Source organism: Calonectris borealis, chromosome 1 (assembly GCF_964195595.1).
Source record: "Calonectris borealis chromosome 1, bCalBor7.hap1.2, whole genome shotgun sequence".
In the NCBI taxonomy this organism is placed as follows: Eukaryota; Metazoa; Chordata; class Aves; order Procellariiformes; family Procellariidae; genus Calonectris; species Calonectris borealis.
The window spans coordinates 216,140,451-216,161,265 of NC_134312.1; the positions used below are offsets into that span (position 1 = coordinate 216,140,451).

General features: G+C 42.8%; 1 protein-coding gene across 1 annotated transcript in view; it reads left to right on the forward strand.

The window, feature by feature from the left end:
- Window positions 1-20,815, forward strand: part of TENM4 (teneurin transmembrane protein 4) — a 354,979-nt gene that overhangs the window by 284,002 nt on the left and 50,162 nt on the right. The window contains exons 21-24 of the mRNA XM_075143906.1: window positions 1,374-1,517; window positions 2,637-2,886; window positions 5,550-5,570; window positions 12,727-12,959. Coding sequence (XP_075000007.1) covers window positions 1,374-1,517; window positions 2,637-2,886; window positions 5,550-5,570; window positions 12,727-12,959 — 648 coding nt within the window. The remainder of the gene's footprint in view (window positions 1-1,373; window positions 1,518-2,636; window positions 2,887-5,549; window positions 5,571-12,726; window positions 12,960-20,815) is intronic.

The following is a 20,815-nucleotide window of genomic DNA, read 5'->3' on the forward strand; positions in this document are numbered from 1 at the left end:
CCTTTCAGGCTGCTAAGACAATGATAGCAGCAAGATGGAGAGATCCCAAATAAGCAAACAGAGCTCTTGTTAACAGAAGGATGGTTCACTGATGCCTCATAGCCTAACTGAAGAGAAGTCTCTTTAGAGGAGCTGTAGGGTGCCTTGTTTTCTGGGAGGAAGAATAGGTGCCTTCCTCTCACTCAGGCTTAGCTACCTTGAGCAGGCTGGATGATAGAACCTGCTGAGCCTTACCCAGTTTGGAGTCCTCAGACACTGAGAAACGTGTCCTCGCAGCACATTCTGAAAGACTATGTTTACATGCTCTTTAAAAGGCTGTATCAGCAGTGGGTCTTGGAGTGCTACATGATGCAACTCTGCAGCCCTAGACTACTCAAGCAGGTCTGAGGACATCAGCGTTCAGGCTTTCAATGATTCCCACCTCTAGAACAGTGGAGAATATCAAGCCTTCATTTCCTAAATTACATCTTCCTCTGATACTGTCTGATTCTGCAAAAGGCTATATTTGGTGGGGGATCCTGAGTTCACTGAAAAGAGCTCAGCACTTTTCAAGGAGGCTGGGAAACTTGTAAGATCAGACCTTTATTTTTATCTAGTAAAAAAAAAATGAGCTATGTAATTGCTTTTCATTTGTGTAGAACTTGCAGTTCTGCTCTGCCTCAGCTGTTAGCGCTGAAAAGATCAGGTAGGGCAGAAGAAAAGCAGACCAATGCAACTGCTCCTGCTTCTTCTGAGAAAATCATAAAGGAGTCGTTATTCTGTCAAAAACATGATTTTCCTTTTACTGACATCGTTTTACTCTTAAGCAACTCCAATTGTTCAGCAGCGTTACTCCTGAAAGGCTCTGATTAGACATCATGGCAAGCAAACCACATTTTGCTATGTAGCCTTTTGACATTGACAATGACCGCAAGTCAACCTGGTCTGACTGCTGTCTCTGAGGGACTCACTGCCCCGTACCTCATTTGTATAAGTCTTTACTTTCCAAGAAAGGCCATGATTTTTAGCAAGTTCCTGACATGCAGTCTTAGAGCAAAGATACTAGATAGGAGTAAAATGCTCCCATTTAGGAGTCCAACAGTGGTTTACACTTTCAAATACCCATTGTTTTAAAATATGTCTTTAAAACAGTGCCTTTTAAATATTTAGCACATTTGCCCAACATCTACAGCTGTGTTGACCTTTTTAAATGCAGAATGGCCTTTAAAGAGAAAAATATTAAGACTGTGCATTACAGTGATGACATTTTAAATGAAATTGGCAGTTGCCTGTAGAAATGCTCTTACCCCTGCTCAGTTGAAACTCTGTGTGTGCTGATTGTGCTTTTCTGGGTTACTAATCTGGGTGGTCTTTTGCTTCTCTCTTGTTCATAGTTTCAGTAGGTTATGAGTATGAATCCTGTCCTGACTTGATCCTGTGGGAGAAGAGGACAGCTGTGCTTCAGGGCTATGAAATTGATGCTTCCAAACTTGGAGGATGGTCCCTGGACAAACATCATGCCCTCAACATACAAAGTGGTAGGTTGACTGTAACACATAACAGAGGGATAATGCAGTGTTGCAAGGACCAATTGCTCCTTATCATTAAGAATTCAAGAAAAGGAAAGGAAAGAAACCTGACCAACACATGTACTCTCTCATGTATTTTACTAACAAATTATTTCTAGTAGCCTACATTTAGAAGCAATATGGTGTGCATAAATCCAAAAGAAGCTGGCCATCGTGAAGTAGTTGAATGTCAGTATGTCTAACTTCGTAGTGTCTTAAAAGAAGGGAATTAACAAGGAAAATATTCCTAAAATAACAAAGGGGAGTCTATTCAGATTGGACCTACCACTGACCATAAATCCACCCAGACACATCCTCCAATGTGCAAGTGTACTTGCAGAAATGAGAGGCTTCATGGGTCATAAGGGAGAATGGAAGGTGCCAGAGTCCTTGAAGGTTGCTCAAGACTGCAGCAGGGAGGCTTGAAAGCTGATCAGAACATGTTCAAAAGATGGAAGCACTGTGTCCTGGATGATAGCAGTGGTATGGGAGCAAACATCTAATTCAGCCCACGCCACTGCTGAAAACACTACGCTTACAGGGAACATCAGCAGAGCTCCTCTAAAGCTTAGCAGATGAAACATGTCTCTAGAGAATGCACCATGGTCTTCCTGTCCCTTATCTTTCCATGAGCTATGTAATTTCTTTTTTTACCTGGGTAGGCTGCAAATTACAGGGCAAGGAGGGACAGAAAAGGCAGGTGAAAATTCATGAGATGCTGAAAAGTGTATTTCATTCAAAGGTAAAGACAGTCTTGTTCTCCCTACATACTTCTGTTCTGCAGGAAATGTAATGGGTCTATAAAAAATACTTACTTCAGATAAGGGGCTCCTCATTTGAAACCATCACAAAACAATACTAAGACAGACGATAAACCTCCTTAGAATCATAGAATCATTTAGGTTGGAAAAGACCTTTAAGATCATCGAGTCCAACCATAAACCTAACACTGCCAAGTCCACCACTAAACCATGTCCTTGCCACTTTACAAATTCCCCAGCTGCCATCCAGCATTCCCAGTTTGTGCTCCCTTTGGTCTCGGTTTCCCTTTCTCTCTTTAATTTCCTTATTACTGTTTTCTTTCTCTAGGCATCTTGCATAAAGGAAATGGGGAAAACCAGTTTATTTCCCAGCAGCCGCCTGTAATCGGAAGCATTATGGGCAACGGCCGCAGACGTAGCATTTCTTGTCCAAGCTGCAATGGTCTCGCAGATGGGAACAAACTCCTGGCTCCTGTTGCCCTAACATGTGGGTCTGATGGAAGTCTTTATGTTGGAGATTTCAACTACATCCGAAGGATCTTTCCCTCTGGCAATGTCACCAACATACTGGAGCTGAGGTACGCTGTGCTGAATGTGGCCATTATAACTATGCCCTTAAGTTCTGCAGAAATGTTATGTACCCGAAAGGAAAATGAGCAAAACTCTTAAAAAAACTACAGTAAAACAGAAAAAAAGCTGTCCAGATTTGCCTCTTCTGCAACTCTGCTGACTTTGATTTACACCAGAGAAACACAAGCCTAACAAGTTCTTCCAGAACTGAATAACACAACAAAAATATTGACACATTTCTGTGCTGTTAAATCAAACTGTGTTGATGTTTCCCTTTCGGTGTAGTTAGAGATCAGTGGGAATTCTTAAAATTAACAATCAGCCTCTGAGATAACCTAAACGTGGAAGGACACAGCACTGATGGTGATATGTAGAGATTAATCAGGACAGATCATCATTCATAATTAAGACAGGATGATCACCTTGGAGTCACAGACTGGGTTTATCTAGTTGGTTTTTGGGGGACAAGCACATATCAGCTCCCCTCGGTTCCTAACTGAACAGCAGTGTCAGGGTGAACATACAGATGGATCATCTGAAAGTAAGCGAAGTGTTTTCATTTACCCCAAATAACAGAGGAAAAAAAATATATATTAGGGGAAATAGGGAGGATGGGGAAGGAACATCCATTAAAAATGAGGAAGGGGAGGGAAAAGTATAGATTTGTCACAAGTTCTGAGGAAATGAAATAGATTGTGACTGAATCAAAATTTCAAATTGACCTCACTGGGGATATTTTTCCTATCATCTAAAATTTCCACAACAAATACAATTACCCACTTCAGAGCACCAGGGCCTGATTCTGAACTCCGTGACCAGACAAGACTCACTCCAGGAAAGTCAATAGAGTTAAACCAGTGTTTGTGAATGAGGCTTCTCTGCTTGAAGGACCTGACCTAAAGTCCTGAGCGGTCTGTATGAGGTTAGCATGGTAGGAAGGTTCACATTCCCATTTACCTCTCAAGATCTAGCTTGAAAGTGAGAATCTTCCAGAAAGTAAAATCCTCCCTGCTCTACTCAGATTTAATGTCCTGGCTGCTGAGAACAAAAGTAAAGCTCCATTTCTGCAAGAACTGCCATGTGGAAGCTTACTAGACAGCGTACTAGAACAGCAGGGTCCCCGATCAGCATTGCTTTGTATTCGCATTTGCTCCAAAAGGCCATGGGTAAAAATGAAAGAGCTGATCTGCAGCAAAATTGGTGCAAGATCCCATTAGTCCCTCATTTACAAACATGCCATAGTTCTTAGACCTTGCTGAAGGTCTTGTCATGCAGAACCATCGTCGTAGATCATGGTGTTTGAGAAAAAAATCCAGACAGCCTTCGCAAGGCTGGCACTTACAGAATAGGTGTCTTGGTACGCTCACAGGGCGACGAGGAAATCAGGAGGAATCATTGAATTAGGAAGCCCACAATGAGATGTTTACAGTCACATCCCAGAGGGCTGGGCTACCTTTTAAGTAAATAAGCAAGAACCTGATTCTTGCTATTCTGTTACGTGATATATGAGAACATAATATCTCTCATGTTTGTAAGGTGGGAAGCTGGGATAAATCTTCAGACCTGGTCCATGTTAAAGAATGTAATATTCTTCCAGTGCCAGAAAGTTATTTTAACAGCCAAAGGTGAGATTTCCAGAAGAGCCTAGGTGATCTGGGGCCCAAATCCCACTGCAACTGAGTGGGATTAATATCTCATTCCCAAAAGTACAATTTTGAAAACCCGATCCTTGTTTCATTGTCAGTGGAAATACCAGACCCAGCGGAGGTTTTGCAGAGTATTTCCTGATTGGAAAAGAGAAAATTGGAAGCCTTGATGGAGTGGCCTTGCTGGCTTTTGTGTAGAGCCACAGAGTTAAATTTACTCCAGAGTTAAATCTGCTGGAACGATTGCTGCTTCGTCTGTGCAAACACTTAGTTACTGGATCTAATAAACATTTCTTCACTCTGGTGTGCTATAAAGTAAGTGGGTTCAGATGCAGGCTGACTAAAAGCTATGGAGGAAAGCCATTGCTTTTGGACTAAACGGAGTTTGCTTGTGTCTTCTCAAATCAGCATCTCCTTGGAGATTGACACCCTCACTATTTGGCTTTTGGGTTTTGTTTAGGGGGGCATCTTTTGAGTGTAGTGTTCTGTTGCGGAGAGGAAAGCAAATGCATTGTGGGTCGCAGATAACTGCAGCTGGGTACGTAATTAGACCCATGAAAAATGTCCAGCTTGGCGTAATTTCAGTCATCTGGGCTAGAGTTCATGAGGTTACGGCAATGAACTGCCACCTGTAACTGTGCAACTGTTAAGTTACCTTTGTAAATCACAAGGTTTTGCTTTGACTTGAGAGTGAAAAAAACTGTAAAGATATCTGCATCTACGTATATTTAGCTCAGTACTGCTCTGAATGATAAAGCCTGCCTGGTCCTATCTCCTGCATACGTGAATAACTCCAAGCAGGTGAGATCACACTTCCTTTGTGATATGCAGCGGTACATAAGTGAGCTCACTGCCAAGTAATATCCAATATAAAATATATCAGTGTCATTCTAGCTAAGTCTTTATTTATTATTGCATTGTATGATACAGTTACTGTCAAGTTTTCAATCTGCTAATAATGCATCGAACTGAGCTGCTAACACCTCATTCTTTCTTCTATTCCCTGCTTTCCTGTCTTCTGTCAGAAATAAAGATTTCAGACATAGGTAAGCCAACCAGTGGAGAATTCTTATGCCGCTCCCTGTCTTGTTGCATGTTGTTACACAGTGAGCCACAAGTGCCATTTCCAGATGATTCAATAGCAAATGAAGCTGGCGTGATTAAAACTGGCGTAGGCAATCAGTCATCAGAACTGGGAGCCATTAATCACAGAGCAGAGTCGCACAGACTTCTGCATGAGCTGTTCTAGCTGTAGACAGGGGAAGTATAGACACGAGAAGCAGGGTAACAAGAGGAGGAGGGTGGAAGGAAAAGTGGGTGGGAATTAACGGAGAAAGCAAAGTGGGGGCACCATCAGGATGACTGGATATAGCTATGATGGAAAAATAATTCTCATGGGGTGAAACGTCTTCCTTTTGAGTTTTGGGGAGTGTTACAGGCATAATGAAGGGCCAGATGTACCCCAGCATCACCCACCTACGGAAGTAAGTTTTTGTAATTCTTTGTCATCCTGAGCTCTTCACAGAGAGCCTTCACTTTATGTCAGGCTCAGATGGGAGGTAGTGCAGCTCAGAGCCTTAGCCAGGAGATGAAATAAAAAAGAGAAAGAGTAATGACAAGAAAACAAGATGAAAGAGAGACTCCTAAATTGGAGCTTTGTCACTAAGAATATTTGTCATTTGGGTTCACTGGAGTTTCAGTGAGTTTGATCCAATCAGCTGCATTCAGGAGGATGTCAACCTCCTGTCACTGTCTGTGTTTGCAAGGACTTCTCTGGCTCTGACAAGTTTCCCATCCTTCTCCCTGGTTGCTTTCTAAATTAGAAGCTTAGACTGTGGAGTTGGGATTTTTTTTTTTCTGTTTGGTTTTCTTTTTGCATTTGGGATTGGGGATTTTTCTTGCTACATGCTTTTTAGTTACTGTTTCTTTGACTTCATAGAGGCTGTGCAAAACCAGAAATGTTCATTTTATCTGCATGCCTGGAAATGCAATGGAGTAGAAACTGGTTTTTTGTCTTATTGCCAGAACATTAACGAAGGGCTGAGTTTCCACGGTATAACGGACTGGCCCAAAGCATCTATTAGCAGGGCAGGGAAGTTGGTACACAAGACCTCTGCACTGACTGTCTTCATCAGGCTGAGTTCCAGCCCCCCAGCTCCTCTTTCACATCATCTGAAGGCAATAGAAAAACTCATTTCTCTTTGGAACAGCCAGGTTGTATCCCTAGATATACACGGCCACTAAAGTGCACCTGCTTTGACAACGAAGGGCAGCAGCTGAATACCTGTTACAAAAAGAGTTTTTATATACGAAGGCAATAACTCAGTGAAGATATATGGACTGGCCACAAATGCTGCAGATGCCACCAGAGCCTTACAAAGTTGGCAGGGCTTCAGTCTGTAGGCAATTCCTAAAAACTAAGAAATGAAATGAAAGCAAGCCAAGAAATACCTGCTTCAGTGCAGTCCAAAGGGGAACGGTGAGGGAGGAGAAGGAGGTGAGGAGCTCTAGATCAAATATTCCCATCTGTGACTACATTAAGGAAGTCATCCATGTGAGTTAGCGTCTGTTCTGTGTCGTTTGCCATAATACTTCTTGTTAGGAAGCCCCTTCGTTCCTGAGCCACAGGGAAATGAGTGGGTGTGGTCTTAGCTAAAGCTCTAGTGCTCTGAGCTCCAGAAGGTCCTAAGCTTGACACCGTTGACAGGCAGCAGTTGCAAAGGATGAGATCCACAGGACTGAACGTTAGTGCTTTAGAAAAGCTGCAATCCATATGCAAAAGCTTCCTCACTTCAGGGGAAAGGATTCCTCCTGACTGCATAGCCTGTGGTGAGCTTGATCTCCAGAGGTTCTGGAGCTACCAACTAAGAGGCTTGGCTCTACAGCACACCATAGGTAGCCAAGGTCTAATTCTGCAACAGCCAAAATGTGTCAACGTGGGGGATGTTAGCTAAGCCAAAAAGCATCACCAAATTGTGATGCCTCCCAAGTTTACACCCATCTGTCATTCAGTAATAGTTTAATAGGAACTTACTCCAGTAGGTCTGTGTATGGACCTGTCTTGATGGGCCTATAGAAGCTAATGACTTTTTCCAAGCATGGCAATAATAATTTGCAGTTCATTATCATTATCTTTTCTCTGCAGGAACATGGAGGGCAGTGAGGCATTTCTGTCTTACAAGTATGCAAAAAGTGGCCACACTTAAATACATTCTTCCTTTCTTGTTTCCATTCATACCTTAGAGAGACAAACCTACAATCTGTGGCAAAGACAGGTATCTCAGGAAACCACCCTAGGATCAGATCAAAAGTCCTTCGCAGTCCCTGGGTTGGCTTATGGCATTGCTATGAAGTTTTATTATCCAGCCTGTGACACCAGAAGAGCTTTGGGCATCGCACACAAACTCAAAACACTAAAAGGCCAAGTGTAAATTCAGCTCACTGCACTGTGTGGCCTCCTTAAGTATTAATCTATTGAATGTCACCCAGGGAGAAAAAAAGACCAGTACCTCACACAAGCTATAATAAAATCCTCTGTTTGTGAGCTGCAGGGTGCTTAGCATGGAGCCATGGAAACACAGCCCCGCCGAACAAAACGCTTGGCTTCAGGAATTCGGTAATTCTTTAGTCACCAGCAAATGCATGTGGCCAGCAAGGCTCCGAGGGGAAGAGGGCAGCTAGCACAGAAAGTTTTACAGAGGTGTTTTCATGTCCTTAAACAGAGATATCGGATCCAAAGAAGCCCTAGGGGTTTATTCAGGTCAGCTGTTACGGGTAACTAACTTTGGTGTTGTGACTGCTCCTGTCTGTTGACCACAGTGGGAGCCAGAGCCATACTGTTACCATTAACAGAAGTTGTCCTTTAGAGGAGGTGGTAGGTGCCCTTGCATTTGGGAAACTAAGATGCAGTTCATCTTGTAAGATAAATGTTGAAAATAAGTCAGACAAATCATACCCAAAAAGATGCTATTTCTCTCCACTGCCTGTAAGGCAGCCAGTTCGGATGTAAGCGTCCACCTTGTAACCTTCTAAAGCTCAGTGAGATGAATCCCCTGGCTTTGAACAGAAGCCAATGAAAAGGTGCAGTCTGCTGTGGTGACGCATTATAGGTAACCAGGGACCATCTCCCTTTTCTCATCTTTATTCCTTAGAGACTGGCTTCCCACTCTGGAGCAGGAGGTTCCTTCCTCAGACTTCTCCAAAACATGGGCTCTGGGCCCAAGGGAATAATAACAACTTTTGCTTAAAGCCTGTTGTATTACAGTACAACAGAAGAAATCCAGAGGAGTGCCACCTCTTTTCCTATTCACCCAACTTTTTATCACTTTCCTTACTCACGCCTGTGTGTAAGGAATCGTGTAAATCATACGCAATTTAAAATGAGTTTGAATCTCCAAACATATCTGCAGAGCTCCCCAAATGGTGCTGGTACGATCCTGTCCAAATAATGAGAATGAAGAAAAGGAAGGGGACAAGGCAGAAGTATGGGAGAGCCTATATCCAACCCCAAAGAACTGGGATTGCTGTGGACTTGGAAAATTACCCTGTGCTTTCCCAGCACATCTCTCTATCTCAAGCGTACAAGGAAGCAATATCACCTCCGTTTCACTTTGGCCTGCAGAACTTCTGCTTATGAAACTGTCCTCATTCCCAGTGACTACACCATCATGCCCACTAATATCCACTAAAGTGTCTGTTCTTGGCTAGGGACCAGCCCACCTCATCCCTGCAACTTTGGTTTGTTGCTTCAGGGACTTAAAATATCAATGCAGTGCTCAGGATTTCTTCTAAAAAACCTTAATAGCAAAAGGATCTGAATGGGAAGTCAGCTCTTCACCCACAGCCCCTTCCTAGTGGTGGCAGTGTCAGTATGGGGGATAAATATTCTAAGACTACAAATACTGTAACTGATTAAGTCTTCTGAATAGTAAAAAGTCTCGTCTTTTGTTTTGGTCCGTTATCTAACTGAGCAATGAGAGAGAATGAAAGGAAAAAAAAAAAATCTTCTCTGCTTCACCCCAGGCAGATTTATTTCAGTTGTTGTTCAGATCAGTCCAGTTTGCCACTTGAATTTGCCGATCGATTGTGGCTTTAGGTAAAAAGCAAAGCGTCAGTGTTCCCGTCTCCAGTGCTCATGCATTATCACAGGTGAAGGGAAGCAGTCTGGGAACTTTTACATTACCAACGTATGTTTATTTAGCACCTCTCATCCTGAAGGATCTCAAAGTGTTAAACAAAAGCTCCGGTGTATAACGCTATGCAATTCGTGCAAGGGCAGAGCGTGACACTGTCCTGGTACGGTGGTGAAAACTGTTGGCAGAGACCAGGGGGGTAAATTCAAGCTTGATCGTTTTTCACAGTTTGTGTTTTACCATCCTTGCTCCAAAGCATTCCAGGTTAAATACTCCATTGCCTAAGCCATCCCAGGGGCCTTCCACCCAAAAAGCCCTATGCACGGAGTGGTGTGTAGGAGACCATGATAAGCCATTTAAAAATGGCTTATTTAAAAATAAAAAGCCTAGCCGATAAAAATGAACCAGCACTTCCGATCACTCACACAGAGCCATGCAGCAGAAAAGATATCGCTTGTGTTGTAGCTGCCAATACCATTAATAACATCACATTTAGAAAAGTAATTGTATGTCTTAGGAGAGTTTTGCTATCAGCTCACCAGGTGAAATCCAGAATAGGTTTTAAGTGACCCAAGATTATTACCATCCCATGGGTAGTTTAACCAACGTAACTTTCTACCTCTACCTCTTCCAAAGCACATTTGGTAGTAAGGGTGTGTGTGCCTCTGTGGCATCCAGCTGTGCAGAGGATTAAAAGTTTAACCAGTCATTGTGAACTTTGAACTCACCCCTACTTTTTTGAGGAATCTATATTCAGCACCTCATTAGTAGAACTAAACTTGGGTTACCAGCAGCTACTCAAAGTATTACCTTAATATGATGGTTTTTTACTTAGTCAGTAATTTTAGGTGGGAAGTACCATTCAACCTTTCTGCTGGATGAATGTTTTGCTTTTACCTGTGGTTAAAAGAAACCAGCATTTGCTGCAGTGTCCGTTTTCCACAAGAGCTGGGATTAGAAAATAGTTTAAGATCTCGCTCTTCCACAGAAGGTTGTAATCAATAATAAAATCCGCCAGAGTGAGGCTATGAAATCCAAAAATAAATTACAATGATAGTGCTGGGAGGGGGAAGTGGGAACCTCCAGTTCTGCTAGCGTTTTTCTTCATTTTTGGGAAAGTCATTTGCCTTTGCCCATCTGCAAACGGCCTGCTGTAAGACTCGGTGAAAGCTATCTGGGCTTTCCAGGCGAAGATGCGAAAGAATTGCAAAGTACCATTAAAAATGTCCTCCTCTTGTCCACCTCCCATGCAAAATAGAGATTATGAACAGCTCAAAAGCTGACTGACATTCAGCTGGGCTTTGTTAGGACAGTCAGCGGTAAATGCAAGACCCTGATCAAAATGGATGATGGATTCCCACAGGGAACTTCTTCCACCAGGGTTGAAGCCACTTTCTTAGCGTGACTGACATGCAGGTAAATGAAATAATACCCTACCAGCCTGCTGTCATTGGAAAGGAATACAGATGGAGACTGAACTGTCAGGCTGGAGCTGTCTTGAAGGTCAGAGCATTTTATTTAGCAAGAATCAGTGTCATTTGTGGAGATGAAATCTGTTCAGACTTTAATAGGATAAATCACAAGGGATATTCCAGAATAAATCAGAAAGGCTTTTTTTTTCCCCCAAAGTATTAAGTAATTTGAATGAAGAACCAACTTACAGCTTTTTTAAGCAGAGAATAATTTGGTAGTTTTTATGTGTCTGAAGAGGGGTTAATTTTCCTAACACAAAGGTTGAAAGAGAGGAAATTTGTTATTATGAGGGATAGAGTTAACTGTGATCGACACTCAGGTTTCTAACCAGCTTCTCCTGGAACAATTCCATTAAGTGCAAAATTGTGAACAATGGCCTATACGTTTATTATAAATTCTTGGGACCTGATGAGTTTGGACAGCTTGAAGGTGTTCTGGAGAGTAGAGACTTTTTCATACTTGTTCTAATTACTACTTAGCCTTTCTTAGAAGGAAGGAGACCTGTGTTCAGAGAGCAGGTGTTACAAGTTTAATCTGTTGGTTTCAGGCTTAGAAGAGATGCAGCTCAATACACACTAGTAGTAAGCACTTAATTTTAATAAAGAAGTTAATAAGTTTAATATCTATATTAAACTATAGATAGAATCCTTGAAAGACAATTTTTTGAATTGTGTCTAAACTCATCTGGTTGTTTTTTCTGGCCAGTCCCATCAAATGCTTTCCATAAAGTGGATGCTAGTTTATTCATTTCTTCAGTCTTGGGCTCATTTAGTGTTGTAGTCACGGAGCTAAAACCATTCTCTTTCTGTCTGCTCACCCCATTTTCTCAGCCACCCTTTCTAATTTTCGAGGAAGCAGTGAGTGAACGGGGTTTAGCAGGGGACTGACATTCAGGTTCCTCGGCTCTCCTCCTAGATCATGTTTTACTTAGGGCAAAATGTGGCACTTCAGGGACCATTTTGTCTCTCTCTTCATTGAGGTCCAGCTGAATTCAGTGCCAGGACCCCCCCTAATCTCCACGAGGGCAGGATAGGACTCTATGGTCTTTGCTGGAGTCAGCAAGAGCACCAAATAAGCCCTGATGCAGTGATCTTCAAGACTATATCTTCAAGTGCTTTATACTTGGGGGTTTGCTTTTGGGTTTTTGTCCTGGGGTTTTTCTTGGGAGGGCAGATTTTATTTTATTCTTTTACTTTGTTTTCTGCAGCTAGTGTACGATGCTTTCCCTTCACTTCCTGGCACTGCACTAACACCAGTTTCAGGACTATGTCTATATTAAGTAAATTAAGCAATCCCAGGCATTGGAACTCAACCTATGGTAGTTCCTGGCATGATTTTGGCTTGGGCCAGCAAGCCCTTTCCTTTGGTAGCCGCCCTCCATGCCAGAGAGCACCCCAGGCACAGTGACTGGTAACAGATATAGCTCAGGATCCTGTGCTGCAACACACCGTGTACTAACATTGTCAAATACGGCACTGCTTCACTTTCCCACTCTGCCCACCCTGTGCATTTTTATTCTCTAAAGTGCTTGCATAGCCTGTTGACTTAAGGAAACAAATCAGCCGAAAAATAATAACGTCATACCCTTGTTTTTCAGCCACAGCCCAGCTCATAAGTATTACTTGACCACAGATCCAATCACCGGCTCCATCTACCTCTCCGACACCAACAGCCGACGTATCTATAAAATCAAGTCAACCACGTCAGTGAAAGACATTGTGAAGAATTCAGAGGTCTTGGCTGGAACCGGGGATCAGTGCCTCCCGTTCGATGATACCCGCTGCGGAGATGGAGGCAAAGGCACTGATGCTACCCTTACAAATCCCAGGGGTGAGACTGCTTCTTCTCCACCGGCTTTTTTAAAGGGGTCTTTTCAAAAGGGGCTTGTTTAGTCATGCTGGAGACTGCTCTCCTCTCCAATTCAGAAAATGCCCTTGGATTTTGCAGGCCTTCCCAAATCGACCCACAAACTCATCCTAAGGGCTTGCCTCTGGAAATAAGTGGGTATGTCTCACCCTCAGCCAGTCCTGGTTCTTCTTGTTGAGGTGGCTGGGAGGAGTGCCAAACCAGAGGCGGGTAGTGATGGGCACGTGTCCAAAGGGCAATAGAATAAATCCACCCATCAATTTTATACCCACTTAGCCGCTACTCCTCCTTACCAAATAACAGTGTTTGGTCCTTCCCAATCTGGACTGGCTTCACTTACCTTCAGTTCACTGAGGCTTTCGTGGCATTACAAAAATAAAAAGCTCTATAAGCATTGCTATTTATATAAAATAGCAACAAAACCAGCATACAGCTCAGAGATACGTAAATTGAGGTTTATACATTGACATTATATATCATGGCATCCAGCTTAAATCCTATAGGGGGGTGGATACTAATTTCGATATGGGAATGGTCTAATTCAGCACAACTTCACCTGGCTCCTGATTAGCTTACTTAAATGTGATAAAAGCACAGCCAAATCAGAATAAAAGCATCACACAACCTTCATGACTGTGAACTAAATTGTTCAAAACAGGTTTAGCCAAACATATGGAGTCCTGTGTGTAGCCAAGACTTCAGTCTGGCAGTCTCAAGGTAACAAGCTCTGCATATGGAGGATGTCGCTCCCCCCAGCTGTCCACAGCTCCTCGGAAAAAAACACGCGGAGGGTGTAGAGATGAGGTGGAAGATACTGGTGGTGTACACATCTTCTGCAGTGTTTGTGAATTGGGGAGAGAAGGACCCCCGTGCAGGAATGCTTTTGGAAATGTGGCATTTTTGCCTGTTGTGTGTTGTCTTGCCCAGCTGTTAGGATTGCGAGGAGTTATTTATAGGTTCTTAGCTTCGGCATCAAGGTGCTGCAGGTTTCCTTTTCCCTTGCATCTGGGAGTGGTAGCTCCCTCCTTCCTCACCACGGCAATTTCCAAGCCTATCCCAACCTCTTTGTAAAGCAGCCTCTCAGCAAAACCTAGGGATCCTGTAACAAGTTATTTCACAAAGAGCAGACAAGGTGAAGAAGACAGCTGAGCTGTTGTTTCTCTTCTTGGCTAGACTTCTCAGGGAGTTCTTTTTCTTGACATAGAGATGACATTATTGTTACTGAATCCAAGAAACCCAAACTGATTTAGTGACCTTTTGTGTCAGCTCTAGTTGTGTTTTTTTTTTTTTTTGTTACATGTCAGCTAGTTGTTCCCTGGCAAGATGCAGAAAAATATACCTTGGGAGACCTGTTTTTTGCCAAAAATCACTGAAAGCCAAACTGCTACCTTCGTAATATTCAAAGGGCCCAGCATGGTTTCCAAGAACTCCAGACTCCCCTAAGGTGACCATGATATTGGGATAAAGTATTGCCAGAGGCACAGATACAGAAAGGGAACAGCTACCTGTGGCCAGGTTGCAGTGTAGAAATTGTCTCACTGAAATGAGAGGGCTGAGTGAAAAGAAAATCAAGTGACTTGGGCAGAGAGATTCAGGCAGTCCAGCAGATGAGTCATGAGATCAGGGAATCCAGAAATCTGTAATCCAATTTTCTGCACCACTTTGATGTTCAACCAGTGCAAAAAAAAAAAAAACACCCACAACTTTTGTTGGACCTCCGTTCTCCCTTGTACAAGATAAAGGAATGTTATTCATTCCCCTACATGGGTGGATGTGGCAAGGTTTAGATGACTTATGTTTCTCCTTTGCTATGGGAAACAGAGCTTTGGAGTTCAAAGCTTTCAGCACTGAAATCCTTCTTGTTGGCAATTCAAGCTCTCAGGAGGCCGTTCCTCCATCTCAATCATATAATGGCAAAATGCATGCATTCATTCCTCACAGCTCTGAAATTTCACAAAATAGAAGTAAATTGAGGGTAAAAGAGGAAATGACACGAAGCAAAATGGCAACAAGAAAATAATAATCCAGAAAGCCCACACTGCCGATGGAAAGTTCATAAACAGTGTTCCCTGATTTGGTTCTAGCCTGAGTTTGCAAAGTCTGCTGAGACAATAGCTTTGGCAGGTGAAACTCACTTCCCATTCACTTCAATAAATGATTAACAGTGAAAACTTATACTGACAATGTAATGTCCGTATTGTTTATACCTTCACGGTGGTTCATCCTAGCAGAAAAATCCAGCAAATGCTCTTCCTTCATAATAGTTCAAAATAAAAATTATTTATTGTACAAGTAACCAGTAGTCCTCAGGTTACCCTGTGCTTCCCTGTCTTGGCAGGGGAATAAACACTCGTAAGTGAATGGTCAGAGGAAATTAGAAAATGATTCTGTAGCTATAGAGATATTAGCTGGCCAGGGAAGGACTTGGAAATTTCAGTTCTTCAAGAATCACCACTCTGCACCGGACTCTACTTTTTAAGACTAAAGCTATTTTTTTGACTGAAGATAATGACTTCATGCAAAGTAGGATTTGTGTATTCTAAGGACATCTTTGCACTTGTTCAAATATTGTAAGGAAACAAGGTCTTGCCTCCACTTTCATGATGTTTTAGTTAGCTGATGTTTGCAGCTTGCTGGAAAATACTGAGGGAATACACACCTGCCAGATAAAAAACAGCAATTCATAAAGACTGGAGAATCAGTCGTGAGGTATCAGCGTATACTTTTGCATCTACCTATCTTGGACCAGTCAGGCATCTGGTCTAAGTAGATACTTTGGCTGTCTTCTCAGTGGAAAGAAACTGGTACCTTGAAGGTGGTTCGTTCTATGCCAGTGCACATGTCCCACGTTCTGGGAGTGCCGATCTCCTGGAGGTGATAGCCTGAAGGATGAGGTCCCCACCCCAGCTAACGCTCTCCACTTTCTGAGCAGCAGCGTTTTCCCCACAGTTTCAATCACTTCTTCCAGTTCCCACCTCACCTCCCATGAGTTCAGAGTGGATAATTTCATAGAATCACAGGATGATTTGGGTTGGAAGGGACCTTCAAAGATCATCTAGTCCAACCTCCCTGCCGTGGGCAGGGACATCTTTCAGTAGATCAGGTTGCTCAAAGCCCCAGCTAACCTGATCTTGAACACTTCCACTAATGGGACATCCACAGCTTCTCTGGGCAACCTGTTCCAGTGTCTCACCACCCTTGTCACAAAAAAATACTTCCTTATATCCAATCTAAATCTACCCTCTTTTGGTTCAAAACCATTATCCCTTGTCCTACCAATACATTTCTCTGAAGTACCTTCTGGATAGAAGTTCTTGTCTCTCTCCATTGAAGGAGAGAGAACTCCCTTTAGATGATCAGCTTAGACAAGACGTTAGGAGGGATAAAACCTACCCCAGGAATTTCACTCTTCCCCTGTCTTTGGCTTCTCTGATAAAGGTAAGCTATACAAATACAGGACAGGTAGATCAACAGATGCAGTAGTGGTGGCAGTTGGTTGGTCAGGGTATTTATCATAGCTATTAGGAACCGGTCTGATACTTCCAATTCATTTGCCACAGAGCACAGCAAAGCTTTCAGAAGCTAATGAATTTCAATATATCCTTGCAAATTAAAGTGTTACCACTTTCTAATTATCATCTGCTAATAATGATCCTCTTGTACAAGCAATCTAAAGAAAAATTAAAACTCCAGCTTGTCAGAGCGTTTGTTTTCATCTGAGTACTCACCAGTGGTTCTCCTCGGGAAAATGTTGTGGCGGAGAAATTACCAAGGAGCCTGCAATTAAGAAGATTGCAGTGACAAGTCTGACACGATAGGAAGAAGGTTTCAGAAGGGACGTAGCGGGGAGGGGGCATCTCATTCATTTAGCACCGCAAAAACAATGCAAAATGAAGTAATTAATTTGGGGACAGATTGCTTCCTTCACTGTGTCCTGCTGAATGTGTAAACAAAATCTCAGTTGTTCACTAAGTGTTCATGAGTTCAACAGAATTAAAAGAAGAAACTCAACCCTCCACAATCTGTTAAAATTTTTATTGTCAAATAATAATGTAAGGGCCATTTCAGGGAAGACCAGAAGCTGACTGAACAAAATATCTTGTCGCTTACCGTGGCCAGAAAAGACACGTAGGGAAAGGGGCAATGATAGAGTGGCCTTTCCCTGCTAACACTCCAGGTTCTAGTAATTTAGGGGACTTTCTGAAGAGGTTGCACCTGGACCTATGCTTAGAGGCCACCATCAGTTGGTCTGGAAACCTCCCTGAGCACCAAGTTTTGTCCTTCCAGACATCCTGTGCTAATAATTTCCACAATTTGTTTAGCCACAGTGTGAAAAAGCGTGGTCTTTTTGAGACCAGAACAGTGTTTTCTGTTCTCTCCGTGCTGTTCGTAATGCATTCCCGTCTTCTAGCTCCCTCCTTGACCACTGCAGAGCACAAAGCTGATCTTTGCAGAAAACTTTTCACGGGAATTCTGAAATCTTTTTCCTGTGAGCTATTTTACAGCTTGTCATTGCATATGGGTAGTTAGGCTTACTCCTTCCCCTGTGCATTCCTCTGTGCTTATTGACATTGATTTTCATCTGCCATTTTATCACTCACTCATTCAGCATCCAGCCAGACAAGAAAACTCCAAATTTGGATTCTTTAGCACCTATTTTTTTACTTAAAAAGGTTTTTTTTCCCCCTTTTTTTTCCTAAGTAGAGCTACATGTGCAATGCAATCACTTTTAGCAGTTCGACTTCTAGAACAAACCCACCGTGTCCCAGTAGCTATTTGCAGCCTGACGTTGTGCTGTCACCTCCTCACACTACAAGGTCCTGACATTTCAAGCAAATGTCATCACGTCACAGCTTTCTAGCAGCACAACTCACTGATGTGATGCACGTGGTGGGATCTCCGACTATCCAAGAGGAGCCAGCATGATTTCATAACGTATGGATTTCGTATCTCAAAGTTTGAATCTGCAGTGCTACCTGGGTAGTGGCAGCAGGTATTTTCTCTCAGTAACTGTGAGATTGAACTTCAAGCTGTATGCTGAAAATCTTTAATTCCCTTACGTTCCTATGGAAACATGAGAGGAACCTTCTGCCAAAGCAAGCCAAGGCCTCTGGCTTTACATGCGTAACATGTGAATTACCCGTTTCTGTGCGCATTTGCAGGAGCCAGCTCCCAGCACTGGAACTGTGCCATTTTCAGCAAGGAAACACAGAAAGGTCCAATCTAACCTCTACAATCTGCCGCAAAGAAACCGTGAGATGCTTCTTTCCCTCTCCGCAGAAGTCATCCATCCAAAGACACTTGTCTGTGAGAGAGCAGGGCTCCTCTCCATAATTAGATTTGATTCCAAGACAAGCAACTAAAGTCAGGAAGGGATTGGAGCAGTTGGTGTGCAAGGGGCATGTGCAAATGGGAATTTATGGCTTTGGCATGTGCAAATGGAATTTAGGGCTTTGACAGACTGAAAACTTTTTTACCCTGCAGAACATCCTAGGAAACGCAAGGCAATTGAGATTGCTTAGTCTCCGTGACGGAGGGATAAGCAGAAAAGTGCTCTGTGATAAGAACACATGCACATGCCGTTGCCCTGGAGCAGGATGAGAAGTGGTAACTTTGCTATCCTACTTTAACTTATTTGGATGTGCAAGCTCTTTGTCTAAGCTGGAATGCAAAATCAAGTTGTGCTCTATCAACCGATCAGAGCTGGCTTGAGAGCCAAAGTACGTACGGGTTATTATGACTGTAACTGGTTAATCCGGCCAGCCATCAGACCTCAGCGTTGAACACCATGAGCGACTGTCAGCATACACTGCTGATAAATCCAATCCAATACATATGGAACTAGCTAAGAGAGAAAATTCTGCCTCATTTAAAATCACATTATCCAGCCTGCCACCCTTCACTGCCTTTTGGCCTGTCACACAGACTAATGGACAGGCGCCCTGAAAAATACTCGTTGTGAACCTAGGAATGGGTAAGAGCCTCTTGTGTTTGACAAAAGCCAATTAAGATCAACTAAACCTTCTATCATGCCTCTTCCGAAAAAGCACGTCTACCATATCACTTAAAGAGCTCAATTGCATTCCTGGTTGTCAAGCAAACCCCAAGAAATATTAAAGAACTTGCCATTCGGTGGGCAAAATAATTAGAGGAGCCGTAACCTTCAACAGCAGATGCCAGTGACAGGTGACATGTGCCAGTATCCTGGATGACTCATGGAACAGGGCGCCAACTGGGGCACAATGCTGACAGATCTCATGGCAGGTGAAGACAACTTCCAGAAGGCCATGGATGCCAGTCAGATATTGATGCTTATACTGCCAGATCCCTCTGCAGCTTTTGACAACGTTCTAAGATACGACTGATGTGTTTATATCGTATAGCGAGAACAAATGGCCACCACTGCTGTGGCTTCTCCCATAGCTTTCAGATGCGCAACAGGTACCTGCCGCTCCTCTTCCAGGTTCTTGTTTCGTGATCCTGCAAAGATCAGTCCTGTCTTGGCATGAATTAAACACAAGTATCGGAATGTAGGACCAGAAGCAATCTTTTGGGTCATTTAGTCCTGTCATCCATTATCTCAGCAATCCCGCCATATAATCCCCTCCAAAATTAATGAACTTCATCTTAAAAGCAGCAAGTAATTTTTTTCCTCACTGCCCTAGAGGCTATTCTGAAACCGCACTGCTCTGATGGTCAAATATCCAATCCAGGTCAAAATGATGCCCTTCAGACAGGGAGATGCTGCGAAGAACTAAGGAAAATGCTGTTTTTACCTGCTAGCAAAAATACACAGCTCCCGTTCAACTCAGTGATCTGAAACATCAGTTCCCTGACTCCTAATTGACTTTGAATCAGCTGGTTGCAACCCTGTCTGAATCCTTTCCTTTACCTCAGCTCAACAGAGAAGTTTGTTCTTTCTCTCAAACAATGACTTAGTCCTGAGGTTTTCTTGCCATGACTTCCAGGCTAGATTATCTTCTGTGGATTTCTGTATGACCAAATATGATATGTTTTTCCACGTATCATCCACCTCTGTGGCTTCCAGCCCATGCAATACTTACAATGCTGGCTGAAGGCCATGATTTTAATTGCCAAAGCGATCAGGGGATTAGTCCCTGCTATATGAAATTCTAAAATTTTTGATCTGTGAACTGCTGCATCTGTACGTCGCAGCATAGCTCACAGTGGATGAAGACTGAGGGTAAATGTTTCAGACAAGGGGATCTGGCTGTAAAACAGCATTTTGGAGAAACACAAGATGTGATCGCTTCTCAGAAACATTCTCAAAGCTTTCTATCTGAAACAGATTTTCCATCATTTCTGTCACCATGATGACAGCCAAAAAAACATTGCAGTGAGGATTTATCTCACCAACTTTATCTGTCTACAGCATAAATGTTTCCTTTGGAGATATGTGATGTGGTGTCCTTTTATAGTCAATGGGGAGGAAAAGGTGTTTCTAGAAGGATTCATATAATCTCTTATGGATGTCTGCTTTAGGGTGATATGAATTGCACCCTAGAAGTAAGTATTTCTCTCCACTGATTGGAAAAGCTCCAGATACTTGCTTGGATGCAAATGCAGATGTCTGCTTTTTGCCAAGTGATTGCCACCCTGCTCCAAAAGAAACCAAACAGGAAAATCCTAATATTCATATATTCATATATTCCAAGCAGAATTTTCACTTGCATAGAAAAGGGTGTTACAGGCTTCTACATTCTCTCACTGTTCCTTTACATTCTTTGAGTGTCTTGAAGACACTCAAATATTATGCTGAGCAGCATTCTGCCACCGTAGGGTACGTGAGATGGATGAGT